The sequence below is a fragment of the Alexandromys fortis genome, unplaced genomic scaffold (genome assembly GCF_014885135.2).
Source record: "Alexandromys fortis isolate MF-2015 unplaced genomic scaffold, M_Fortis_MF-2015_v1.1 scaffold_45, whole genome shotgun sequence".
NCBI classification, from domain to species: domain Eukaryota; kingdom Metazoa; phylum Chordata; class Mammalia; order Rodentia; family Cricetidae; genus Alexandromys; species Alexandromys fortis.
The window spans coordinates 5,161,604-5,182,295 of record NW_026067926.1 but is presented as its reverse complement, the minus strand read 5'-3'; the positions used below and the strand labels follow the sequence as shown (position 1 = coordinate 5,182,295).

Here is a 20,692-nt window from a genome sequence, read left to right as displayed (position 1 = left end):
TGACACTTCAGAATTTCTCACATGGGATGGGCCACATGACAGGTTTGCCTTCACCTTCTGAAGTCCAGAATCTCCTCAGATACTCATCAAAATACCTTCAGAATTTCATATTCTTGATATACTTTAAGAGTCATTTTGTTTCTGATTCCGTCATATTTTTCTTTTTTGTTTTATATATATATTTTATTGCTCTTCCTAGGTAAAATATTACCTGCGTTTTAGTGATTTTAAAAAGAACGTGAATGCTGGGGCATATTTCCAAGGACGCAGCTGGTTTACAAACTTTCTCTTTCCACCTGTACGTCTTCTGGGACCTAGAAACCGACATGATGTGGACGGGGGCAGCCCTGGTGAGCAGAGGTTTATGCTGCTTGTTTTAGTTTCTCATTGCATTATAAGATGGATGGATTCATATTTCTTCAGCCCTGTGCTAAAAAGTGTTTAGTTAATCAATTAATTAGAATACCTTTTAAATTAAAATAGAATTACATCACTTTTCCCCTTCCCTTATCTTCCTCCCACCCTTTTCAGGTAAGCTCCCTCCACCCCTCCCATTGCCCCCACTCTCACACTAATATCTTCTTTTTCTTTGATTATTGTTGTTATAGATATAGGTAAGTAGATAGGTAGGTTGGTAGGTAGGTAGATAGAGGCAAGCTGGGGAAGCCATTTTAATATCTAACAAAATAAACCCGATCAAAATCAATCAGAAGAGATAAGGAAGGAAGCTACATATTTATCAAAGAAAAAATACACCAAGATGACATTTTAGTTCTTAACATCTCTGTCCCAAACACAGGGCATCTAAGTTTGTAAATGAAATACCATGACAGCTTAAATCACATATTGACCCTCACACACTGATAGTAGGAGACTGCAAGACCCCTCTCACCAATAGACAGGGCATCCAGACAAAAACTAAACAGAAATGCTGAAGCTAGCAGACATTGTAAACCAAATGGACCTAACAGATATTCATAGAACATTTTACCTGCACACAAAAGAATATACCTTCTCTGCATCTCATGGAACATTCTCCCAAATTGACCACATACTCTGATACAAAGCAAATCTCAACAGATACAAGAAAATCAAAGTAACTCCCTGCAGCCTATCAGACCACCAAGGATTAAAGCCGGACAGCAACAGAAGAAACAATAGAAAGTTAACAAACTCACAGAAATCAAAAGCTCTCTACTAAATGAAAAATGGGTCAAGTTATAAAGAAATTAAAGGCTCCCTAGAATTGAATGAAAATGAATACACTGTATATCCAAACTTAGGGGACACAATGAAAGCAGGGCTAAGAGGAAATTTATAAAAAATCAGTGCCTGTCTAAAAAAGCTGGAGAGATCGCACACTAGCAGCTCAGCAGTGCACCAGAAAGCTCTAGAACAAAGAAGAAAAGGATAAATCACACCCCAAAGGAATAGACAGCAAGACATAATCAAACTCAGGACTAAAATCAGTAAAATATAAACAAAAAAAAATACAAAGAATCAACGAAGTAGAGTTTATTGAGAAAATCAACAGAGCTTATGGGAGTAACAAACCAATACCTGATTTGATTTAAGACCACTCCAGGAGATGGAATCTATACCCTGCACTGCTTGAGTAACCAAGAACCCATCACTAGATAGCCCAGGAACATATGGTAAAACAAAATAATACTCTTCTAAAAATATATATGTAGCAATATAATAACTCCTAATGGCCTCTTGCTATACTCGTATAGATCCAATGCTCTGTTCTGCTATCATCAGAGAAACCTCCTCCTACAGCAGATGGTAAGAAATACAGGGGGACCCACAGACAGACAGAGTATGCAGAGAGTAGAGACTTTGGGACACTCAGTCCTAAATGGGATGTCTCTATCAAATCCCTCACCTCAGGGCTCAAGAAACTCCATGGAAGAGGAGGTGGAAAAAGCATGAGAGACAGGGTCTAAGAAACCAAGGCCCTCTAAATCAACAAGACCCACCTACATATGAGCTCACAGGGACCGTGGCAGCATGCACAGGGCCTGCACAGGTCTGCACCAGATGGAGTCTTAGAGAGGAAAGGAGAAATGCACACATGCCTCCACCCCAACCCATAAACAATCTCCAATTAATAACCTCTTACAAATGAAAATTTAGTTCCCTCCATGGGCAAAACAAACCCTCTTAAGGGTAGGCTGCATTCCCAGCAGTAGATGGCCAGCAGGAAGTCTTATTTTATTTTTTTGTCTCATAATGCCATGTTAGAGTCAGAGCTTTTTTTTTTCTAAAATTTTACTGTATTTTCAATTTTTATTTTTATTTTATATATACATATAGATACATAATTTTATATGTGTTTTAGGATATATATATATCTTCTAGTGTAGTATTCTTATTGTATTCCTGAATGTGTGAATGAGAGCGTCTCTGATTCTAGTAGCTTCTCTTGGGTTCTTTCCCTCCTGTTTGTTTTGTTCTGATGTGTTAGTTTTTGTTTTATCTTATTATATTTTATTTTGCCCCTTAGAAGCCTGTTTGTTTTCTAATGAGTGACAGAAAGGCATTTGGATAGGAGGGGAGATGAGGAGTAACTGGTAGGAGTAGAGCGAGGGGAAACAGTAATTATGATAGTGTCTGTGAGGGAAAACTATCTATTTTTTTTTTTGATAAAAGAGGGAAAAAAACACATGAACAGTTTCCATAGATTAGAGAAGACCGCATCAGCTTAATAAGTAAGCCCGGGCATCATTCTGTGCAGGAAACTGGAACAGAAAAAGAAAACTGAGGAAAAACACTGGAGAAACACAAATCGAGTTTATATATTAGAAATAGCATTGCCCCAGTGTTAAGCTCTCAGTTTTGAGCATGCTGTGGTCACAGATGAGGCTAAGGAAGCGTGATTCAGGGTCAACAGCAGTTTTTCTCAGTCTTTGCGTTGTTGCCCTTCTAAGAGCCTTTGGGGACTTTTAAAAGCCTAGCCTTCCCTCTCATGAGGTTTCAACATCACAGAGCTATGTCTGTTTATGCAGGGCGGCATGGGATGATGCAGCCCCTCCCCACTTTGAGGATGCATGGCATAGAAAAACCCAGTGTACTGTTTTGTCATTTGCCATCATACTGATTTTTCCAACGTGAAAGCATATTAAAAAAAAAAAACTAAGCCCAAACTCCCTAACCCAAAGGTACCAATAAAAGTGTATTTTCTCTATCCAATAAAGCACGGCTGTGGAAACTGTGGGGCTTAGTAATTCAACATTGTGCGTTCCCCTTCTAATGCCAGGAATGAAGCAAAGGCAAATATATTCGTTCTCACCAGTTCTGTGTAGTAATTACTCTAAATTCTTGTCCATAGCAGAAAGGAAAATAGAAAGTCATAACACTTGAGAAAGAAGGCAGCACCCTCTTTATTCCCAGCATGTGGGCTCATTCTGTTTGTGCGGAGAAACTGTGGGGGCTTCTCAGGATCCTAGACCAAGAGGAGACCCTGGTTAAAGTTAACTCGGCTCTTTCCCATTGACATACAGCCTTGTGTCACCTAACAAGGGATACGGTCTCTGAAGGACACTGCTAGACAGCCCCTCTCCTTCTAACCGCGTGAACATCAGAGTGAGTTCACACAAGCTAAGGCGGCTGTACCGCTTCGTCACAGACGGCAGAGCCATGAGATCACCTTCATGCCAGAGCAGGGATGTATAATACATTGCTGTACATGAATTACTGTCTGCTTTGTTTAGCTCAGATGTCGGTAGTCATTTTACTGAGCAATCTTTGTTTTCTCCCTTAGGGTACATCAGCGAAGGGTTCCTGGCTGTGCAACATGCCTTGGACAAGGCCATCATGCTACATCATGGCGGTGCTGAGGCCACCGCGCTCTTTAATAACACTAGCCTTCTCATTCAGAGATTTCCGTTCCCGGCATATCAGGACGATTACTTCCATACATTCGCTAATATTTTTATCCCTCTAATATTGGCATGCACCTTCTTTATGAATTATCTTACCCTCGTTCGGTCCATTGTGTGGGAAAAGGAAAACCAATTGAAGGTAACTCTATTTTCCTTGTAGGCAGCATTTACACTGAAAATTTTGAACGTGTGGGATGAATTTCTGTGGAAGGTTGAATTATCTACTCGAGTTCAAAACCGATGGTTCTGTTTCCCTTGCAGCCACTCAACACTGGCTTTTGTGGCAATTTGCTATAATTTTGTCTTTATTCAAATTTTTTTTAGTATGACTCTTAGTTTCAGCGCACAGAGACTACTTTATGGAACATTCCAGATTTAGTTTGAATATCAACTACCCTCAAACCACTCAGTGCATCCAGCCCAGGGATAGTGATTTACCAGGCGGTTTTTGAATACTGACTTGGTCTCCTCACTAGTTACAAGTCTGGACAGGTGTTCTGTTCTTCCGCTATCTGATCTTGATAGGCAGTGTATTCTTCTACATTTCTCCACGTTCTTTCCATTATTCAAAATTTTGTTTGCCGCTGAGCAGTCCACAACACTCTCTGGTGATTCATTTCTGTAGAGTCAGAGGAATGCATTTTCTCACCTTTGTCACGGGAGTCTGGCTAACTTCGGCCATTTCGGCTAATTTTGGCGCTGTTGACTTTTCTCTGTTGTTTGCATCTTCTGGTTTATTTGCCTCAGTCTAGTCTGGGTTAACGTCTCCCTCTGGACCTGTGTCTGGTTTGTCCTTCTTTTCTGGGCTCACGGGGAATAGCGTTAGGCTATTAGTGCAGCTGTTTCTTTTTCGACTCAGGCCTCTCTAGTGTGCACTTCCCTCTCTCAGCTCTGTTTTCACTGCACCCCGTAAGCTTTGGGAGGCTGTGTTTTCATTCTGTACTTTTCCTTGTTATTTCTTCAGTGCTTGTTGAAGGACGCGTTGTTAATTTCTACCTGTAAATGATTTTTTTTTTTTCAGTTTTCCTGTTACCGATTTCTGGTTTCATCCCTTTGTGGTAAGAAAAGATACTTCACATAATTTTAGGCTCAAAAAATAAAAGAATAAAATCTAAAATTACAATGGGCAAAGTAAATAAAAATCTAAGAGAAGTAAAAAAATAAAACATATTAAGACTTCTTTATAAGCTAGCATTTATTCTGGAAATGGTTCAGGAGGAGATGAGAATTTATTTTGTTTGATGTCCTGTCCTGTCAGTTGAGTCCAGTTGGGTATAGCGTTGTTTGAAACCCTCCATTTTTCACTGCGCTTCTCTGTGTCCAGAAGATCTGTTACTGAAAACGCTGTGTTGAAGTCTCCAGCCATTATTGCAGCACAATCCCTCATCTGATTCTGCTGTGTTTTCCTTCCTGTCTTTTGCTGCTGTTGCTTTTGATTCATACATGTCTCTCACTGTAGTATCCTCATGATAATATGGGCTTTTTTCAAAACACAATATCCTTGATTTTTATAAGTTTTGCTATCAAATATTTTTGTTTGATATTGCTACTGACACTTCAGCTGTCGTTTGGTGACTATTTCATGGGATATTTTTTCTTTCCACTTTAACTCAATTCTGCTGTTAGATATGAGGTGAACCTCAGCAAAACTCACAAATACATTAAATGATGCTTATAGGATCCCACACCCGATGGTTCTGGAATATAATATTGTTTGTAAGCACAATGGGTTTACCAGAAGCCTGACATAACGGAGTATGATCTCTGTCCCAAGAGAATTAAATTACATATTTAAAAAGAGTCACATAAGTAGGAAGACACAAACATTTGACCAATAAACCAAGACTGGGTATGAAACAGTCATGGGACATGACTTGGGAGGCAGAAAAGGCCTGAGTAATGAAAAGCATGCTTTCCTCTGGGAACAGCAGAGCAAAGATTAGAACGCTCAGTAATTTGGCAGTTAAACAACATATAGATCAAAGAATAAATTCCTGGGGAAATCTGAAAATATTCCAGCCTGTTAGCAAATGTGTATTAGTGGTATACGTCTAAGGTGAACTGTAAGGTACACGCAGAACTTCCTAGTGAGCTGTGCACAGCAAGCTCAGTGCAGCGTATATTGAAACCAGGTAGTGTTATGGTTTCTTCAAGATTGTTTTGACTACCCTGGGTCTTTTGAATGTCCATATGAATTTTATTAGCGTTTGTGAATCTCTAAGTTTCTTTTATGTATGTGCATAGGATGCATATCTATGTATATGTTTATGTGTGTGAGTGCAGGTGCCTACATGCCACACCATGCTTGTCAGAGAACAGCTTTGGGTTTCGGTCTTCCTCTTCCACCTTGTTTGAGATAGAATCTCTCTGTTGTTCATGGCTGTGTACACCAGGCTAGCTCATGAGCCTCTGAACAGTCCCTGTTGCCACCTCTCTCTCATCACAGGAGAACTAACATCACTGACGCGCTACCGTTCTGAGTTTTATGTAGGTTCTGGGGTTTCATGTAACTCTGTACAAAGATTTTTGGAAAGAGATCGTGTGTAGTCTGCACATAATTTAAGGTATCTTACCATGTTAGCAATATTAAGTGTTCTGGGTGGTGAAGCGGGGAGCCTTGCATTTATTCAGACTTCTGTCATCTCATTCAGCCACGTTTTGCAGGTTTTATGTACAAATCTTGCACTGCTTTTGTTGAATATGCTTTGTCACTTTAAGTGCTTATTAAAGCTTACTAAGTAAGGGTCTACAAGATGGCTCACATGTAGAGGCACTCGCTCACACACGAGCCTGGTGACCTGAATTTTATACCTGGATCCCAGAAGGTGACAGGAAAGAACCAACTCCCAAGAATTGTCTTCTGTCTTCCATGTGCACCATGCCACATGCGTACCTGCATGCTCACACATGTGCATGCACACAGACAACAAAATGAATGATAAATAAATACAATTTTGCAGAGTGAATCTGTTCCAATACTAAACTGTAAAATCTCAATGGCACCTTTTCTCTCTCTCTCTCTCTCTCTCTCTCTCTCTCTCTCTCTCTCTCTCTCTCTTTTTGTCTCTACAGGTAGGTAATAACACGAACCTGTAACCACTCTAAGGAGATTTGGATAGCATGCATATGTTCCTAGATCTTTCCAGTCATGTACTCATTAATTCAAAAGACATTCACGGAGAACCTTGTATGTACCACACAGGTAGAAACTGTGGGGAGGAAACTATATTAATAGAATTTAAATATTAACATATTAGTAAAATTCAACAAAAATATTTTGAGTAGATTCTGAATATTCAGACCTCTCAAGTAACTTTTCTTAATCTATGCTAATATTATATTTTTGTGAAATGCATTGAATATGCTTTTATTAAAACTCAAAATACCTCCTATTTCTATAAACAACTATTTCTGAAGAAAACACATTGTTCATAAGGGTATCGCTAAAGTTGTGGGCATTTTCTCTTCTCATCTTAAATGTAGTGTTTTCAACCTTTATGGTTGAGTATAAATACTTTTTTTTTTTTGAGACAGAATTTCTCTGTGTAGCTTTGGAGCTTGTCCTGGAACTAGCTCTTGTAGACCAGGCTAGCCTAGAACTCACAGGGATCCACCTGCCTCTGCCGCCCAAGTGCTGGGATTAAAGGTGTGTGCCACCACTGCCCCCAAAATTTAAATATTATTATACCTTTTTCTAGAAATATAATTGTAAAAAAGATAAATTTAAGTGGTTTGTAGCTTTGCTTACATGCCCTCAGTGTCTCTAACAGTATCAGGAAGTTAGTTATCAGAGAAATGACCTCTGAGCTTATAAAATCTACAGTACTCAGTCACTAGCTGAACAATTTTAAAGAAATTGCAGGAGATTCTGGGCCAAGTTTATCCTCTATAACTTGGAGATCTGGGCCATAAATATGAGGTTATATAATATGTCAGTATATTTTGAGAACTCTAAGGCACTGTGTGTGTGTGTGTGTGTGTGTGTGTGTGTGTGTGTGCTCATGATGTTTAATTTGTGGTAATTCTCTTACAGGAATACCAGCTCATGATCGGACTGGGCAGCTGGATGCTCTGGGTTGCCTATTTCTTCACGTTCTTCTGTTTGTATGTTATTAACATCGTATTTATATGCGTGGTTTTATTTGTCAAGGCAAGTGTCATTTTGATTCTGGTATGTTGTGGCTAAACTTTAAGAGGGAAACAGAAAGATAGAGCCAGTCTAACGTCTCGGAGCTTGTGTGGACTTCATTATAGAATCTCAGAGGCTGCCTGGTTTCTCGGCAGACTTCAGTTCAAGCCTAGGTGGGTGGATTTTCTGTGAGAAATGGGTCATTTGGTGCTGGAGATGAGGCTTTTTAAAGATAGTTGCCTAACATGCACAAATCCCTGCATAGATAGAGAGCAATGGTGCATGCCTGCGATCCCAGCAGGCAAAGGCAGATCATCACCTGCTACATACTTCAAGGCCAATCTGGGCTCTTTGAGATCCCGTCAAAAATGAGTATTAATTTTTCATCTTCCTCAGTGCATCCCTAGTGTTGGACAGGAATAATAAAATATTTAAGGATCTTTCTTTTCTTATGCTTTGTCATCATAACGCATCATCTATGACTAAACTGGATTTCTAATTATTTTGCTAGACTGAACCTGCACCAATCTTCCAATACAATGACCCAATCCTTGTCTTCGTCTTCTTGTCATTTTATGCCATCTCATCAATATGCTTCAGTTTTGTGATTAGTACACTGTTTAATAGAGGTGAGTACATGGTTCTTCACAGGAAAGAGCCTCAGCAACAAAACAAACACTGTTTGAAAGCCCCTTCTGAATGTTACCTCCCGCCACCCCCACGGCCCCTGTGCTCTGAGATGGCCTGTGCTCTTGTAAGTACTAGAAATGGAGTGAGTGCAGAGGGGCAGCTCACGTCTGCAGTGCTAGGACTTGGAAGGCAGGAGTAGGGGGATCAGGAGTTTGTGGGCATCCTCAACAATATAGTAAGTTTGAAGCCAGCTAGACTGTATGAGATTTTGTCTTAAAAAGAAACGGAATAAGGTGAGTGATGAAAATTGATAAGCACAGCATTTGTGTGATGGTATGATCGATCATATTTGATCATATTTGGTTGTTCTTTCTAACCCTGGACTGCCTCTTGTATCCATCTGGCCCTCCCACCAGGAACTGTTGAGATGCAGACCCTTCCGAGTTTGCTAGGATCTGATGATGAGAAAATCATCAACTGCAGAACTGCTCCTTGCACTTAAATGTGTGCTGTTGGTGGGCAGAAATGCAGTGTCTGCCCACACAGAACTGGCATCGGCCTCTGGAGTATGGATATCACGTGCATAAAACATTCCTGTAGAGTTCTCTGAAGAAGCAGAAGCAAAGATAAGGGGGTATTATGATGAATTGGTTTGTTTGGTTATGGAGGTCTAAAAGTCCCCCCATCTGAAATCTGTGACCATGGAATTCAGGGAATCCAGTGATTATTTACAGCATGTGTCCTGATGCCTAAGAACAAGAGGAGCCAGTGGGAGTACTCTAGTCCCATGGCGGGATAAGGCTAGTGTTCTGACCAGAAGGCAGTCAGGAAGAAAGCGAGAATTCTTTCTCCCTCTGTTTTTGTTCCTTCCAGGGTCTCGGCATAGGTTGATGTCCACTCATATAAGGTTGGGCAAATACTGACCTCGACTGGGGGCATACGGACACACCCAGACATAATGTTCAATCCGTTCAATCAGCGTGTCCCACAGTGCATTCAGGGTGACTTGTAAAACTAGCCACCCAAAGACATGCTGATAGCAATGAAAATTAGCGAGTCACAACACACACACAAAGGTCATGGATCACAAGATTACAAATGAAGGTGGCAGTAGTTAGGTTTTGAAAGATTTGAAAGGATTGAAAGATGAGAATAGAACATAAAATCAATGGATATTCACTCATTCATCCATCCATTCACTCACTCACATGCTCTTTCTTTGGGCTACATACTTTGTGCTTAGCATGGTGTGTAACAACAAAGACAAAACTTTCTTCCTCACCCTTTGAGGGTTCCCATGCCAAAGGATTTTTGTAAAATTACAGTCCCACTGGAAGGTGAGAATTCCTATTTTTCTATGTCCTTAATATTAAACTTGTGTCAAATTATGATATAAAGTGTTAAATAAATGCAACTTAAATCTGCATTTTTCAAACTGCAAGTACAGGCAGATGGCAGAGCCCTGTTTGGTGTGTGTGATACCCTAAATTCAGTTTTCAGGACCAAAAAAGAGAAATCGACAATAAATTTGCATTTCATCAGTTACTAATGAAACTTACGTGTGTGTTTCTAATGAGACAGGTATGTTTTCTCTTCTGGAAAATTTGGCCATGTTGGGCAGGTATAGCAGCACACACTTACAATTCCAGCACTTGGGAGGCCAAGGCAGAAACAGTACCAAAAGTTGGGGTCCAGCCTGGACTACATAGTGAGTGCCAGGCCAGTCAGGGCTACATAGCAAGACTCTATCTCAAAAAATTATCTACAATATCCTTCTTTGTTACTTAAAGTCTCTCATTCTGCCTGATAGTTTAGCCACTCTCTCTGGGTAGTGGCACGGATGACTTTTTTTAGACTCACGATTAATTTGTGTCTTTGACTTCCAATACATTCTTCCACCTCTGCCTTTTTAGAATTTAATGCACGTCATTGCATTTAATCTATTTGCAGTAATAACTAATCGGTAAGGATTTGCCTCGGCCAGCCAGACACTTATTTTCTATCATGCCTCGTCTTTTTCTCCCTTGTGTCTTCCACTTTGATTCCATCTCATTTCCTCTTCTATATAGTGTCTGATTCTTTTCTTATATAAATTACAATTAATGCCACAATTATGAGCAATTTGTGACCTTAGTTTCAATAACATTTTTTTAACTTTTGTTGAGCCCCAGCAAGTGCTAATGGTACACCGTCTCTTCTCAGAAAGATGCTAGAGTGAGGATGTTTTCCCCAGCTTTTTGTTTGTTATTAGTAAATGATACAATAAAATAATATTTATCAAGGACATCAAGATCCTGATCTGTGGTCCCAGCACCAGGAAGTCTCTCTTGGATTCATAAAGAACAGCTTTGCCTCATATAGAATTCTTGGTTGACATGTTTTAGGTTCATTTTCACAGTGTCTCTCCAGTGACTTCCTACCTCTAGACTCCAAGAGGAAAGTATGCTGTGGTCTTGTACTTGGCAGAATTCTCTCCCTTGCTACTCTATAGCCTTTTGTTTTGTTTTCTAAGGCTACAATGTAACCCAGGACCTCAGGTACACTAGGTAGGCACACTACCATTCAGAGACGCCCTCAGCACTTCACTGTGCCAATTACCTGCCTTTGGAACATGAACATTTTTGTTGTGGGTGTGTCTCAGTGTAAGCTTCTTCTACTGCCCTATTTGAAGTGGTGTTTTGTTTTGTTTTGTTTTGTTTAGATGAAGTTTATGCCTTTTTTTGTAAGTGTAGTGATTTTCAACCACAGTTCTTCAAATCAGATGCGATGCTTACTTTCTTCTTCTGTGACTTCTATTTGCCTATGGAGGTGACTTTGATAGTGGCCCAAGGTTTCTCAGGCTCTACCAAATCTCTATTTTTCTTACTGCTCCATACGATTGTATAATGTCAATCGTACTGTTTTTAACTGCTGCTTTTTCCTTTGTCTACTCAGACATGTGAAGTCTTCTGTTACTTTACTTTGCGGTCTGAGCATTTGTGCAGTCCCTTTTCTTAATTTCCATCACTTCACTGATAGTCTCTATATGCAACAATCTCGTGTTCCTACTTCCCCTCAGCTCGTTCTTTTAGGACTCGAGCATGTTTAAGACAGATTGTTCACAGTCTTTGTTGGAGAAGTCCAGCCTCTGGCCTTCCTCAGGGTCAAGTATTTTCTTTGTTCTGTTGTTTGTTTTCTTCTTCTTTTGTATATGGTAGCTCATATCATCTTGTTCGCATGCTTCTTAGTTCTTTGTTGAATACAGCAATATTTCAACTATTATTAAACGGTAACTCTGAAAATCAAATCACACTTTGGAACTCCAAAATACTCTAAAACCAAACTAATGGGCTTTTTGTTGTTATGTTGTTGAAACACTGAATTACAGCTTCTTGATTTATTCAGGAATCATTCTTTTCATCCATTACCATGACAGAGACTGAATCTCATAACATATGACGAATATTTTGATTATTCCAATAGTCCTGTTTCAATTATAATTTCTTATATTGAGTGGTAAAGAATAAAATTATAAATTTCTAATAACTGTTAAGATGTTCATAATAATTGCATATAGAGTGTACAAGTCCAGAAATATGAGGTTTTTACGTGTTTTATTTTATCCCTTTCTTCAGAATATCCTTGTGCACACACTACGTTCCAGACAGCACATTTATGTTCTGGGGAAAGCAGTGGCAACAAAACAGACATTCTCATTTCTTTTTTTTTTTTCAGTTTTTTATTGATATTTATTGAGCTTTACATTTTTCCTCTGCTCCCCTCCCTGCTTCTCCCTTCCCCCCTTCAACCTTCCCCACATTTTAATTTCTTGAAATGCCTACTTAGTGTACACATAACAAGCCAATTTGTGTGTTATTTTTCAAAATTGCTTAAATTGGTCATCCTTCCCTTTACTTTTGCAGTCAACTTTGCTGTGACCTTAGGAAGCTGCTTTTTTTCCCTCACCTACTTCCCGTGTATGACAATGTACTCGAACTATGAACACATGACATTCAAGCAGAAGCTAATTTGGTGCTTCAACTTTAATGCTGGGATGATGTTCGGACTGAAATTCCTGATTGATGCAGAGACAAGGAGTGAGTAGTGGCCGTGTAAACTTTCCTGTGCTCTCAGAACTGGTTATTCATAGTTTAATTCTGACTGCTAAAATGTCCTCCAAAATGTTCTTCTACTTTATACTACCATATTAGTATATGAGTGACTTCACAGTCTCCAAAAATTTCCTGGTCGTCCAGAAAGATAGCAGACATCTTCCTTACACTTCGGTGATTATGTTTCTCAAAAATTATGCATTCCTGAGAGATTTTACCATGCAAAGCGGTAAGGAGAGGAATCAATATCCTAGTCCGTAGGTCTGTTTATTTTTATTAAGTTCTACTTTCCTAAATTTTGTGTAGTTCATTTTTATTCAGTCATTTCCAATTGCTTCTGTTTGGGTATAGTGCGAAACAGTTCCGTGATTACCTTCTTATGTGGATATCCTCTTGGAGTCCTAAATTTTAACGCTAAGAAGGTAATGGACTCATGTAGGGATAAGCCCTCCCCTTGGGGGCGGGCTGCCCTCAGGCGTATGTTTACTGATATATTGTGCGGGCAGAGGCTGCGCGCTCCTTCCCCTTCCTCTCCTGTCTCCGCTGGCTACTCCGCTGGAACCTTGGTTTCGTGAGTCTGGTTTTGTTATTAAACTTGTTTAAATATCTATTACTGGTGATTTATTAATCCGACCGCTGCAGACTCACATAGAAACTTCTAGAAAGTCACTCAGTTATGATACAGATGAAGAACTTCTTTAGTCCCTCTGGCATCTAATTGAATGTCTTCATGCTTTGTCTTAGAAACTGGAATGAAATGGAGTAACATATTCTCACCAGCAGATACGGACAGCTTTTCATTTGCTTACGTGCTAGGAATGCTCTTAGTTGATGCTTTCCTATATGGCCTTGTGGCCTGGTATATAGAAGCTGTCTTCCCAGGAGAGTACGGTGTGCCCAAGCCATGGAACTTTTTCATGACGGTGAGTCTTGGTTCCTGTTGTTCATAGGTAAATCTTTGTGAATTTGTTTTAAACATCTTGAAAGAAAAACACTAGTCAGTTTTATACTATTACAGTAGAGTAGGTGGGAAAACCATCCTTATCTATGTTCCTGCCAGACTAAACCACTACTGTTTTCCTAATACAGTCTGAGACCTCATACATACATGCATAGACAATGTAGGTAAGATCTTGGAGTCCTAAATTATTATTGCAGATATCTATGATTATATGTAAGGAAACATAACCCACAGGTAAGAGCTGGAAAAAAACAAAGTGTACAAATTGTGAGTAATGAGCCCACACATTTGCAGGAGTGTATTTCAAAAGGCTGTGCACTCTTTTTTTTGGGGGGGGGAGGGGTCAATACAGGGTTTCTCTGTGTAGCTTTGGAGCCTGTCCTGGAACTAGCTCTGTAGACCAGGCTGCCTTGAACTCACAGAGATCCGCCTGCCTCTGCCTCCTGGATGCTGGGATTAAAGATGTGCGTCACCACCACCGAACTGAGGCTATGCATTCTTAAACAAGGTACCAGCACTGAGACTCTGGACAATAACACAGAGGAGTTGAACCACACCTGGATCCTCATGGCCTTCTCTTGTCTAGATTCCTTATAGTCAGAGCTCCAGGAAGTAGTATGAAAATCTTTGGCACATATGTTGTTCAGAGAAGATGTGATAATGATATAACACTCTCTCTGTGGTGTCAGTTGGTAGTAGTTACTTTACCCCCCTCAAATAATTATTTTGCAGGGGTAGGTTTTTAAGATTATAATTTAATTGCATTTCTCCTGTCCTTTTCTGCTCTCCACACCCTTTGAGCACCCCTCCCTATTATCCTTCAAATTCATGATCTCTTTGTAAAAGACTAATTGTCATTGCATGCTGTTATTGCATGTGTATATGTATATACATACACACACATACACACACACACACACACACACACACACACACACACATATATATATAGCTTGTTCGTTCCATATAATGTTACCTGTATATAAATTTTCAGGGCTGACCTCTTAAAGCTGGATAACCAATTGATGTGCTTTTACAGCTCTCCCGTGCTCTGCTTTCCTCGGTTGCCTAATGTTCTTTGTGTAGGGCTGAGGTCTCATGAGCTCCTCTCTTTCCAGTTTGGCATGTTCCTTGTTCAGCTCACTTTTGGGTAGTCATGTTGATGACTCTATGCATGTATCTCCTGATATTACTGGGAGACAAAAATCACAGCAAGTTCTCTGTTCCTCTTAGAATCTTTCCATAATGCTCTCCAAGCCTCGGGTGTGGGAGTGTGTTGTAGATGTACCCTTTGGGCCTGGGCTCCACAACTCTATTTGATTAGTTGTGCTTTTCTGTTATGTTTTCCATCTGCTGCAAAGAGAGATTTCTTTAATGAGGAGTGCAGACTACACATATCTGCGGGTTTAAAGGCAAATGTTTATAGGTTGTTGTTAGCAGTTACGCTGGTTTAGGAAAGTAGTGGCTGTAGATTCTCCTCTGATAACCATAGCGTCACTAATACTGAGTAGTTAGCTAGGTTTCCAGAACAAGGTGTGGTCTCCTTCTTCTTGCGCTAGTCATAAGTCCAAGAGAGTTGTTGGTTACTGCTAAGGTATGTATGCCAGTACTACACCATTAGGGTCATCAGGCCAGGCTGGCCATTGGTTTGACTTATAAACTGGGTGGGACTGTTGGTTGTCTGTCTCCTTTGGAAACGTGCATCGTGCTTTCTGGTGCCATGAAAGCTGGTTGTCACGGAGGGAGCAGGCAGGTCAGTTCCAGCTGAGGGGACTCTGGGCCCTGCTTCTGAAATGCGTGGTGTCTCCAGCAGTAAGGATTTGCTTTCTACCTCTGGGAGATATCCACGGGTAAAAGCAATAAGCTGTATGTTTGGGGAGACTCTTGGACAGCCCTGGCTAACAACTCAAAAGACGGTTTCTCATATCTGGTGTTTGGAATTTTTTGTAAGTGATCTTTCACTTTTGAAGAAAGAACCAGTAGCCCAGATGAGAAAATTTCACTAAAACTATACATGTATATTTATATATGTAGTTATGTGTTTTATGGATTTTGTTTTTTTGGTAAATAACTTATTACTCATGACTCTTTCAGACATCCTTATTATTATTTAACTCAGCTTCCCCTTTCTTTTATATTTACTTCCCTTCCCTTCCATAAGGTGCCCATCCTTTTCCCATCTGCCCAGTACAATCATTTGTATCCTACTATCCCCCTTTATGCTCCTCCCACCTTGAGTAGTCATCTCCAGCTCCCTCGCTACAAAGCCCCCTCTTTCCCCATTCCCTGATAAGATCACTTGTATCCTGCTATTCCTCTCTCTATTGCTCCACAAACCCCCTGTGCTGAAAGTTGTTCTGCTTTACTTTCCTGGTTTCTGTAGTTATTACAGACTATGTTATGTGTTTATATCTGGAGATTTGGAAACAGGAGCCTCCGACAAAAGAAAACATGGAATTTGGGGTCTAGGTTACCTCACTCCATCTGATCTTCTCTAAGTTCATCCATTTGTCTGCAGAGTCATGGTTTAATTCTTCGTTACAGCTGAATGGTATTCTATGGTGTGCACCACATTTCCACTGTCATTTAGGTTGTTTCCCTTTCCTACCTGTTGTGAACAGAGCAGCTATGACCAGGGCTAAGCAAGTATCTTCAGAGTAGGACATTGGGTCTTTGGGCATATGCCAAGGACTGGTATAGCTGTATCATATGGAAGATTTATTTTTAGCTTTTTGAGGATTCTCCACACTGTTTTCCACAGGGCTGCAGCAGTTGGAAATTGCACCAACAGTAAATGAGGTTCCCTTTTCCACTCACATTTATCCCATAGATCTTCATTTCAATTTAATTGCAGGAAGGTTTTTTAATTTTTCTGTTTTTTTTTTCTATTAATCCCATTCATCATTTAGTAATGAGTTGTTTAATGTCCTTGAGTTTCTGTATTTACTAGAGGATTTTGCCATCAATTTTAAGTTTTGTTGGATTGTGGTCTGATAGGATATGAAGAGCAATTTCTATCATTTTGAATTTAAAAATATTTGTTTTGTGTTCCAGAATGTGGCCTGTTTTTTGGAAAGCTTCCATGTGCTGCAGAGTTGAATGTGAATTCTTTGGTGTTTGAATAAAGAGTACTACAGATATCCGTTAAGTCCATCTGATGTGTAATGTCAATTAATAGGATTTTTCTGTTTATTTTCATCCAGATGATCTTTATATTGGAAAAAGTGAGATATCAAAATCACCTTGTATTGATTGATGGTGTTAATCTGTGTCTTTAAATCCAATGACAGATTTTTTTTTAAATGAAATTAGGCACACTGAGTTTGGTGCAAATATGTCCGATAATAATGTCTTCTTGCTTAGCTGTTCCCTTGATTAGAATGAAATGCCGTTTTCAAAATCTTTTTTAATTACTTCTAATTTAAAGTCTATACTTTCATATATTAGGATAGTGGTAACTGCTTGCTTGTTGGTCCTCTTTCACTGGGTTACATTTGTCCTTTTACTTTAAGATGTTTCTTATAGGCCATCAGATAGCTGGATTTTGTTCTTGATTCAGTCAGTCTGTGTCTTCTGATTGTGGAACTGAGGTCTTTGATATTTAAAGTTATTACTGAAATTTGTGTGTTAATTGTAGTCATTGTGTTGTTGATTTTTGGTTTTGTTTGTATTCTCAGTGGCCCTTTGTGTTTTAATAATTATGGCTTCATATGTCTTTTCATAGTCACTCTGCCATGCTCATTTTTCTCTTCAGCCCAAAATATTGCTTCCTATGTCTTTCTTGGTTTTGGTTTGTTGGATATAATTCTTTTCAGGATGCTTATGTTATTGATAGTTCAAACATGGCTTTACAGCATATATTATTTTACATTGGCTGTCATAGTCTTTCAGGACTTGGGATACCTTGCTCTGTGCTTTTCTGGCTTTCAAAGTTTCCACTGAGAACCAGCTGTTATTCTGATTGGTATTCCTTTATATGTGACTGGGCTATTTTTCTCTTGCAACTTTCATTAGTTTTCTTTGTTATATATACTCAGTGTTTTAACTATGATATGCCATGGGGATTTCCTTTTCTTGTCTATTTGGTGTTCTGTATGCTTCTTGTATCTGCATGGGTGTGTCTTTCCGTGGTTTGGTGAAGTTTTCTATATTCTTGTAAAGGATCTGGTCTATGCCATTGACTTGAAATTCTTCTCCTCCATCTATTCCTATGACATGAAGCTTTGGCTTTTGCATGGTGTCCCACATTCTCCAAGTGTTTCTTTCCATATTTTTTGATACATTTTCTTGTTCCTTGCTCATCTTTTTTTGATCCCCTATTTTACCTTTGAGACCTGATGTTCTGTCTTCTGCTGACTCATTCTACTTGCAAAGCTTTCCTTTTAGTTCTAAATTTGTTGTGGACACAACAGGCTGGGGAAGATGAGAGAATGTGGGAGTGGGTTGGGACTAGAGTTTGGGAATGTATTGGAATTCAAGTCAGGTGGACAGAGGGGACAGTCCTGGAATATATGCTGTGATTCCTGCTCCAAGCCAGACCGTTTAGATAGGTGTGTCTGATTGGAAAGGTCAGACATTATGTGAGAGCACCCTGTGGTTTTGTGGCTAGGCGGGGAAGATTCTGACTTAAGACTAAACCACTTTGCAGAGAAGCAATGGAAGGCCAAACTAGGCTGGCGCACAGGTGCGAGAACCAGGCTAAATCTTGCGGGGTTGAGGAAAAGGTGTGGATGAGGACACCATGGGTACTCTCCAGGTTAGGTTCTGGCAGAAGCCGAGAAGGTGGCTACACCCAGGAGGTATTGGACTAGCAATGGTATGGAATGTGGGACCTCGTGGAGGGTCTTGAGGTCCCATGCTGCACAGGTGTGTTTGGCCAGACTAGGACTGGGCACTTGCTATGGACCCAGGATAACTCTGGTGGGTTAAGAAAAAAAAAAAGAATCTGCTTGTAGGGGTTGCTTGCCAGGCTAGACCCTGGAGGAGGACGTGGGGAGTCTAGAGCTAGATTGCTCTGAAATCTGCTCTTGAGAACTGTATGCACCCCACCTCAGTGTAGTGTTCCCTTTTCTGTACCACCAGTTACATCACTTCTATTTCTTCTTAGCGCTCTTACTGGTTTGGAGAAACACTTAAAATGAAGCCCGAAATCACCCAACTTCATAAGACAATTCAAAGCAAGTATTTTGAAGCGGAACCAGTTGATCTGATGGCAGGCGTCCAGATCAAACACCTGCACAAGGTATTCTTCCACGACCTCCCTTCCCGGTGAAGCTGGAACCTGACTGTGCTCATGGTGAACCTTCAGTGTAAGAAATACCCCAATACTAATCAAAGGTCATAGCCATCGTGTTTACTTCTCCAGAGGAAGATAAAAATGTTATCTGTGTAATACTTAATAGTTGATCCTCCTACTAGAAGATAGTCAGATTCCCTATGGCCTGTGTCATGTAGTCTATCTGTGCTGCTGTAGGAGCCAGCCATGATAAGCTAAATATGAACAGACCACCCAAAGGAAGTTCTTTACTTCCAGCCATTATCACCAGCCAGAGTAGGACTCAGCCATCGATAAGTTTAATGGAGGTCCGAGTCTCAGTAGTTTACCCTTGCAGGTACCTACTTGCAGGAAGAACCACAAACTGAGATTACCCAAGTACCATCCAAGAACGGACCATCCAAAGGAAATTCCTAACGTCATAGCCATTGTAGATAGAATTACCTGCCAGCACACTCACCAGGACACCCCTAGAAAATGTCAGCCAATCAGGGGTCCTGAACCTTAGAAACCCCTCACCCCCACCTTTACTACTATAAAAACCCAATTCTAACTGAGCTCGGGGCTCTCCAATTATTTCAATACGTTGGACACACGAAGAGACCGAGTTTGCAAACTTGTATAAAATAAAGGCTCTTTGCTTTTACATACGGGACTTGGTCTACTTGTTGGATTTTGGGATACTTGGGGGATTTGGGCATAACACTGCCATTTTAAAGTGTAGCTAGTGGAGCTTTGTGACTTGAGTGGGTAAACATTGATTTCTGTTTGCTAGCGTTTTCCATTCATCTTGTGATCTCTTTTGCCTGGGTAGTATTGGGGGAGGGGAGGTGACACTTGGATCTGTCAGTCTTGGTGGGTTTTCTGTAGATGTGCAGCCCAGAGAACTCACGTTATCTGGGATTTCCTTCTCTCTCAAGGCTCTGCCTAAGCTTGAGGACTGAGCTCCTGACTCTACAGCCTGAACTCAGGAGGGTGGAGAGTGTTTCTTCTCTCGTAAACCTTTCCCAGCTTCCTTATATTACAAGAAGTCTCTATTTTGCTTTTATCCACCTAGGTGCAAAGTTCAGTTTTTCCCCAGTCTTCTCCAGAATGCCAAACATTTCAATAAACTTTTTTGTGAATGTTAATAACCTGTGCTTTGGTAAAGCCAGAGGCCACTGACTCAAGGAGCACACTGGCTGCGACCATTTCCCCAACTCTACTTACCCGAGCCTCCCACAGTTTTCTTTACTTCCCCCGCCTTTTGCCCCCAAGAATTTCTCTAATATATCCACAGAGCACTCTATCCTTCCCACACTTCTCCTGCACTCGCATATCCAGGATTGTGACAATATTCAGAAGAACTAAAGGTCTTGGATTGTATCCCATTCATTCATTCATTCATTCATTCTTGCTCCTGGAGATCCAGCAGTAAAAAACTCAGAAAAAGTCCACACTCTCAAGGAGCTTGCTTTCTAGTGTAAGTGAAAGCATCTTAGCATTTAAACTAATTAATTAATTATAATCCATGCTAGTGCCGTTGGAGAAATAAAAACTAATAATGATGTAACAAATTAAAAATAGAGTTCATCAGATTGTTCATGGAAGCCTCTCTGGAAACCTGGCATTGTGGATGCTGACTGCCCTACCCAACGGTCATCTCTGTTGAAAAAACCTCCTCCGCCCAGACTAGGTGCAACTCTCCAGGACTTCTATCAGTGGCTGTTTGAAGCTGAT

At 40.2% G+C, this 20,692-nt stretch overlaps 1 protein-coding gene across 1 annotated transcript in view; it reads left to right on the top strand.

The window, feature by feature from the left end:
* LOC126502360 (phospholipid-transporting ATPase ABCA3-like) overlaps window positions 1-20,692 on the top strand; it is a 65,459-nt gene that overhangs the window by 4,663 nt on the left and 40,104 nt on the right. The window contains exons 4-10 of the mRNA XM_050143281.1: window positions 200-350; window positions 3,767-4,026; window positions 7,921-8,037; window positions 8,528-8,645; window positions 12,549-12,722; window positions 13,482-13,660; window positions 18,806-18,940. Of these exons, the coding sequence (XP_049999238.1) occupies window positions 200-350; window positions 3,767-4,026; window positions 7,921-8,037; window positions 8,528-8,645; window positions 12,549-12,722; window positions 13,482-13,660; window positions 18,806-18,940 (1,134 nt within the window). The remainder of the gene's footprint in view (window positions 1-199; window positions 351-3,766; window positions 4,027-7,920; window positions 8,038-8,527; window positions 8,646-12,548; window positions 12,723-13,481; window positions 13,661-18,805; window positions 18,941-20,692) is intronic.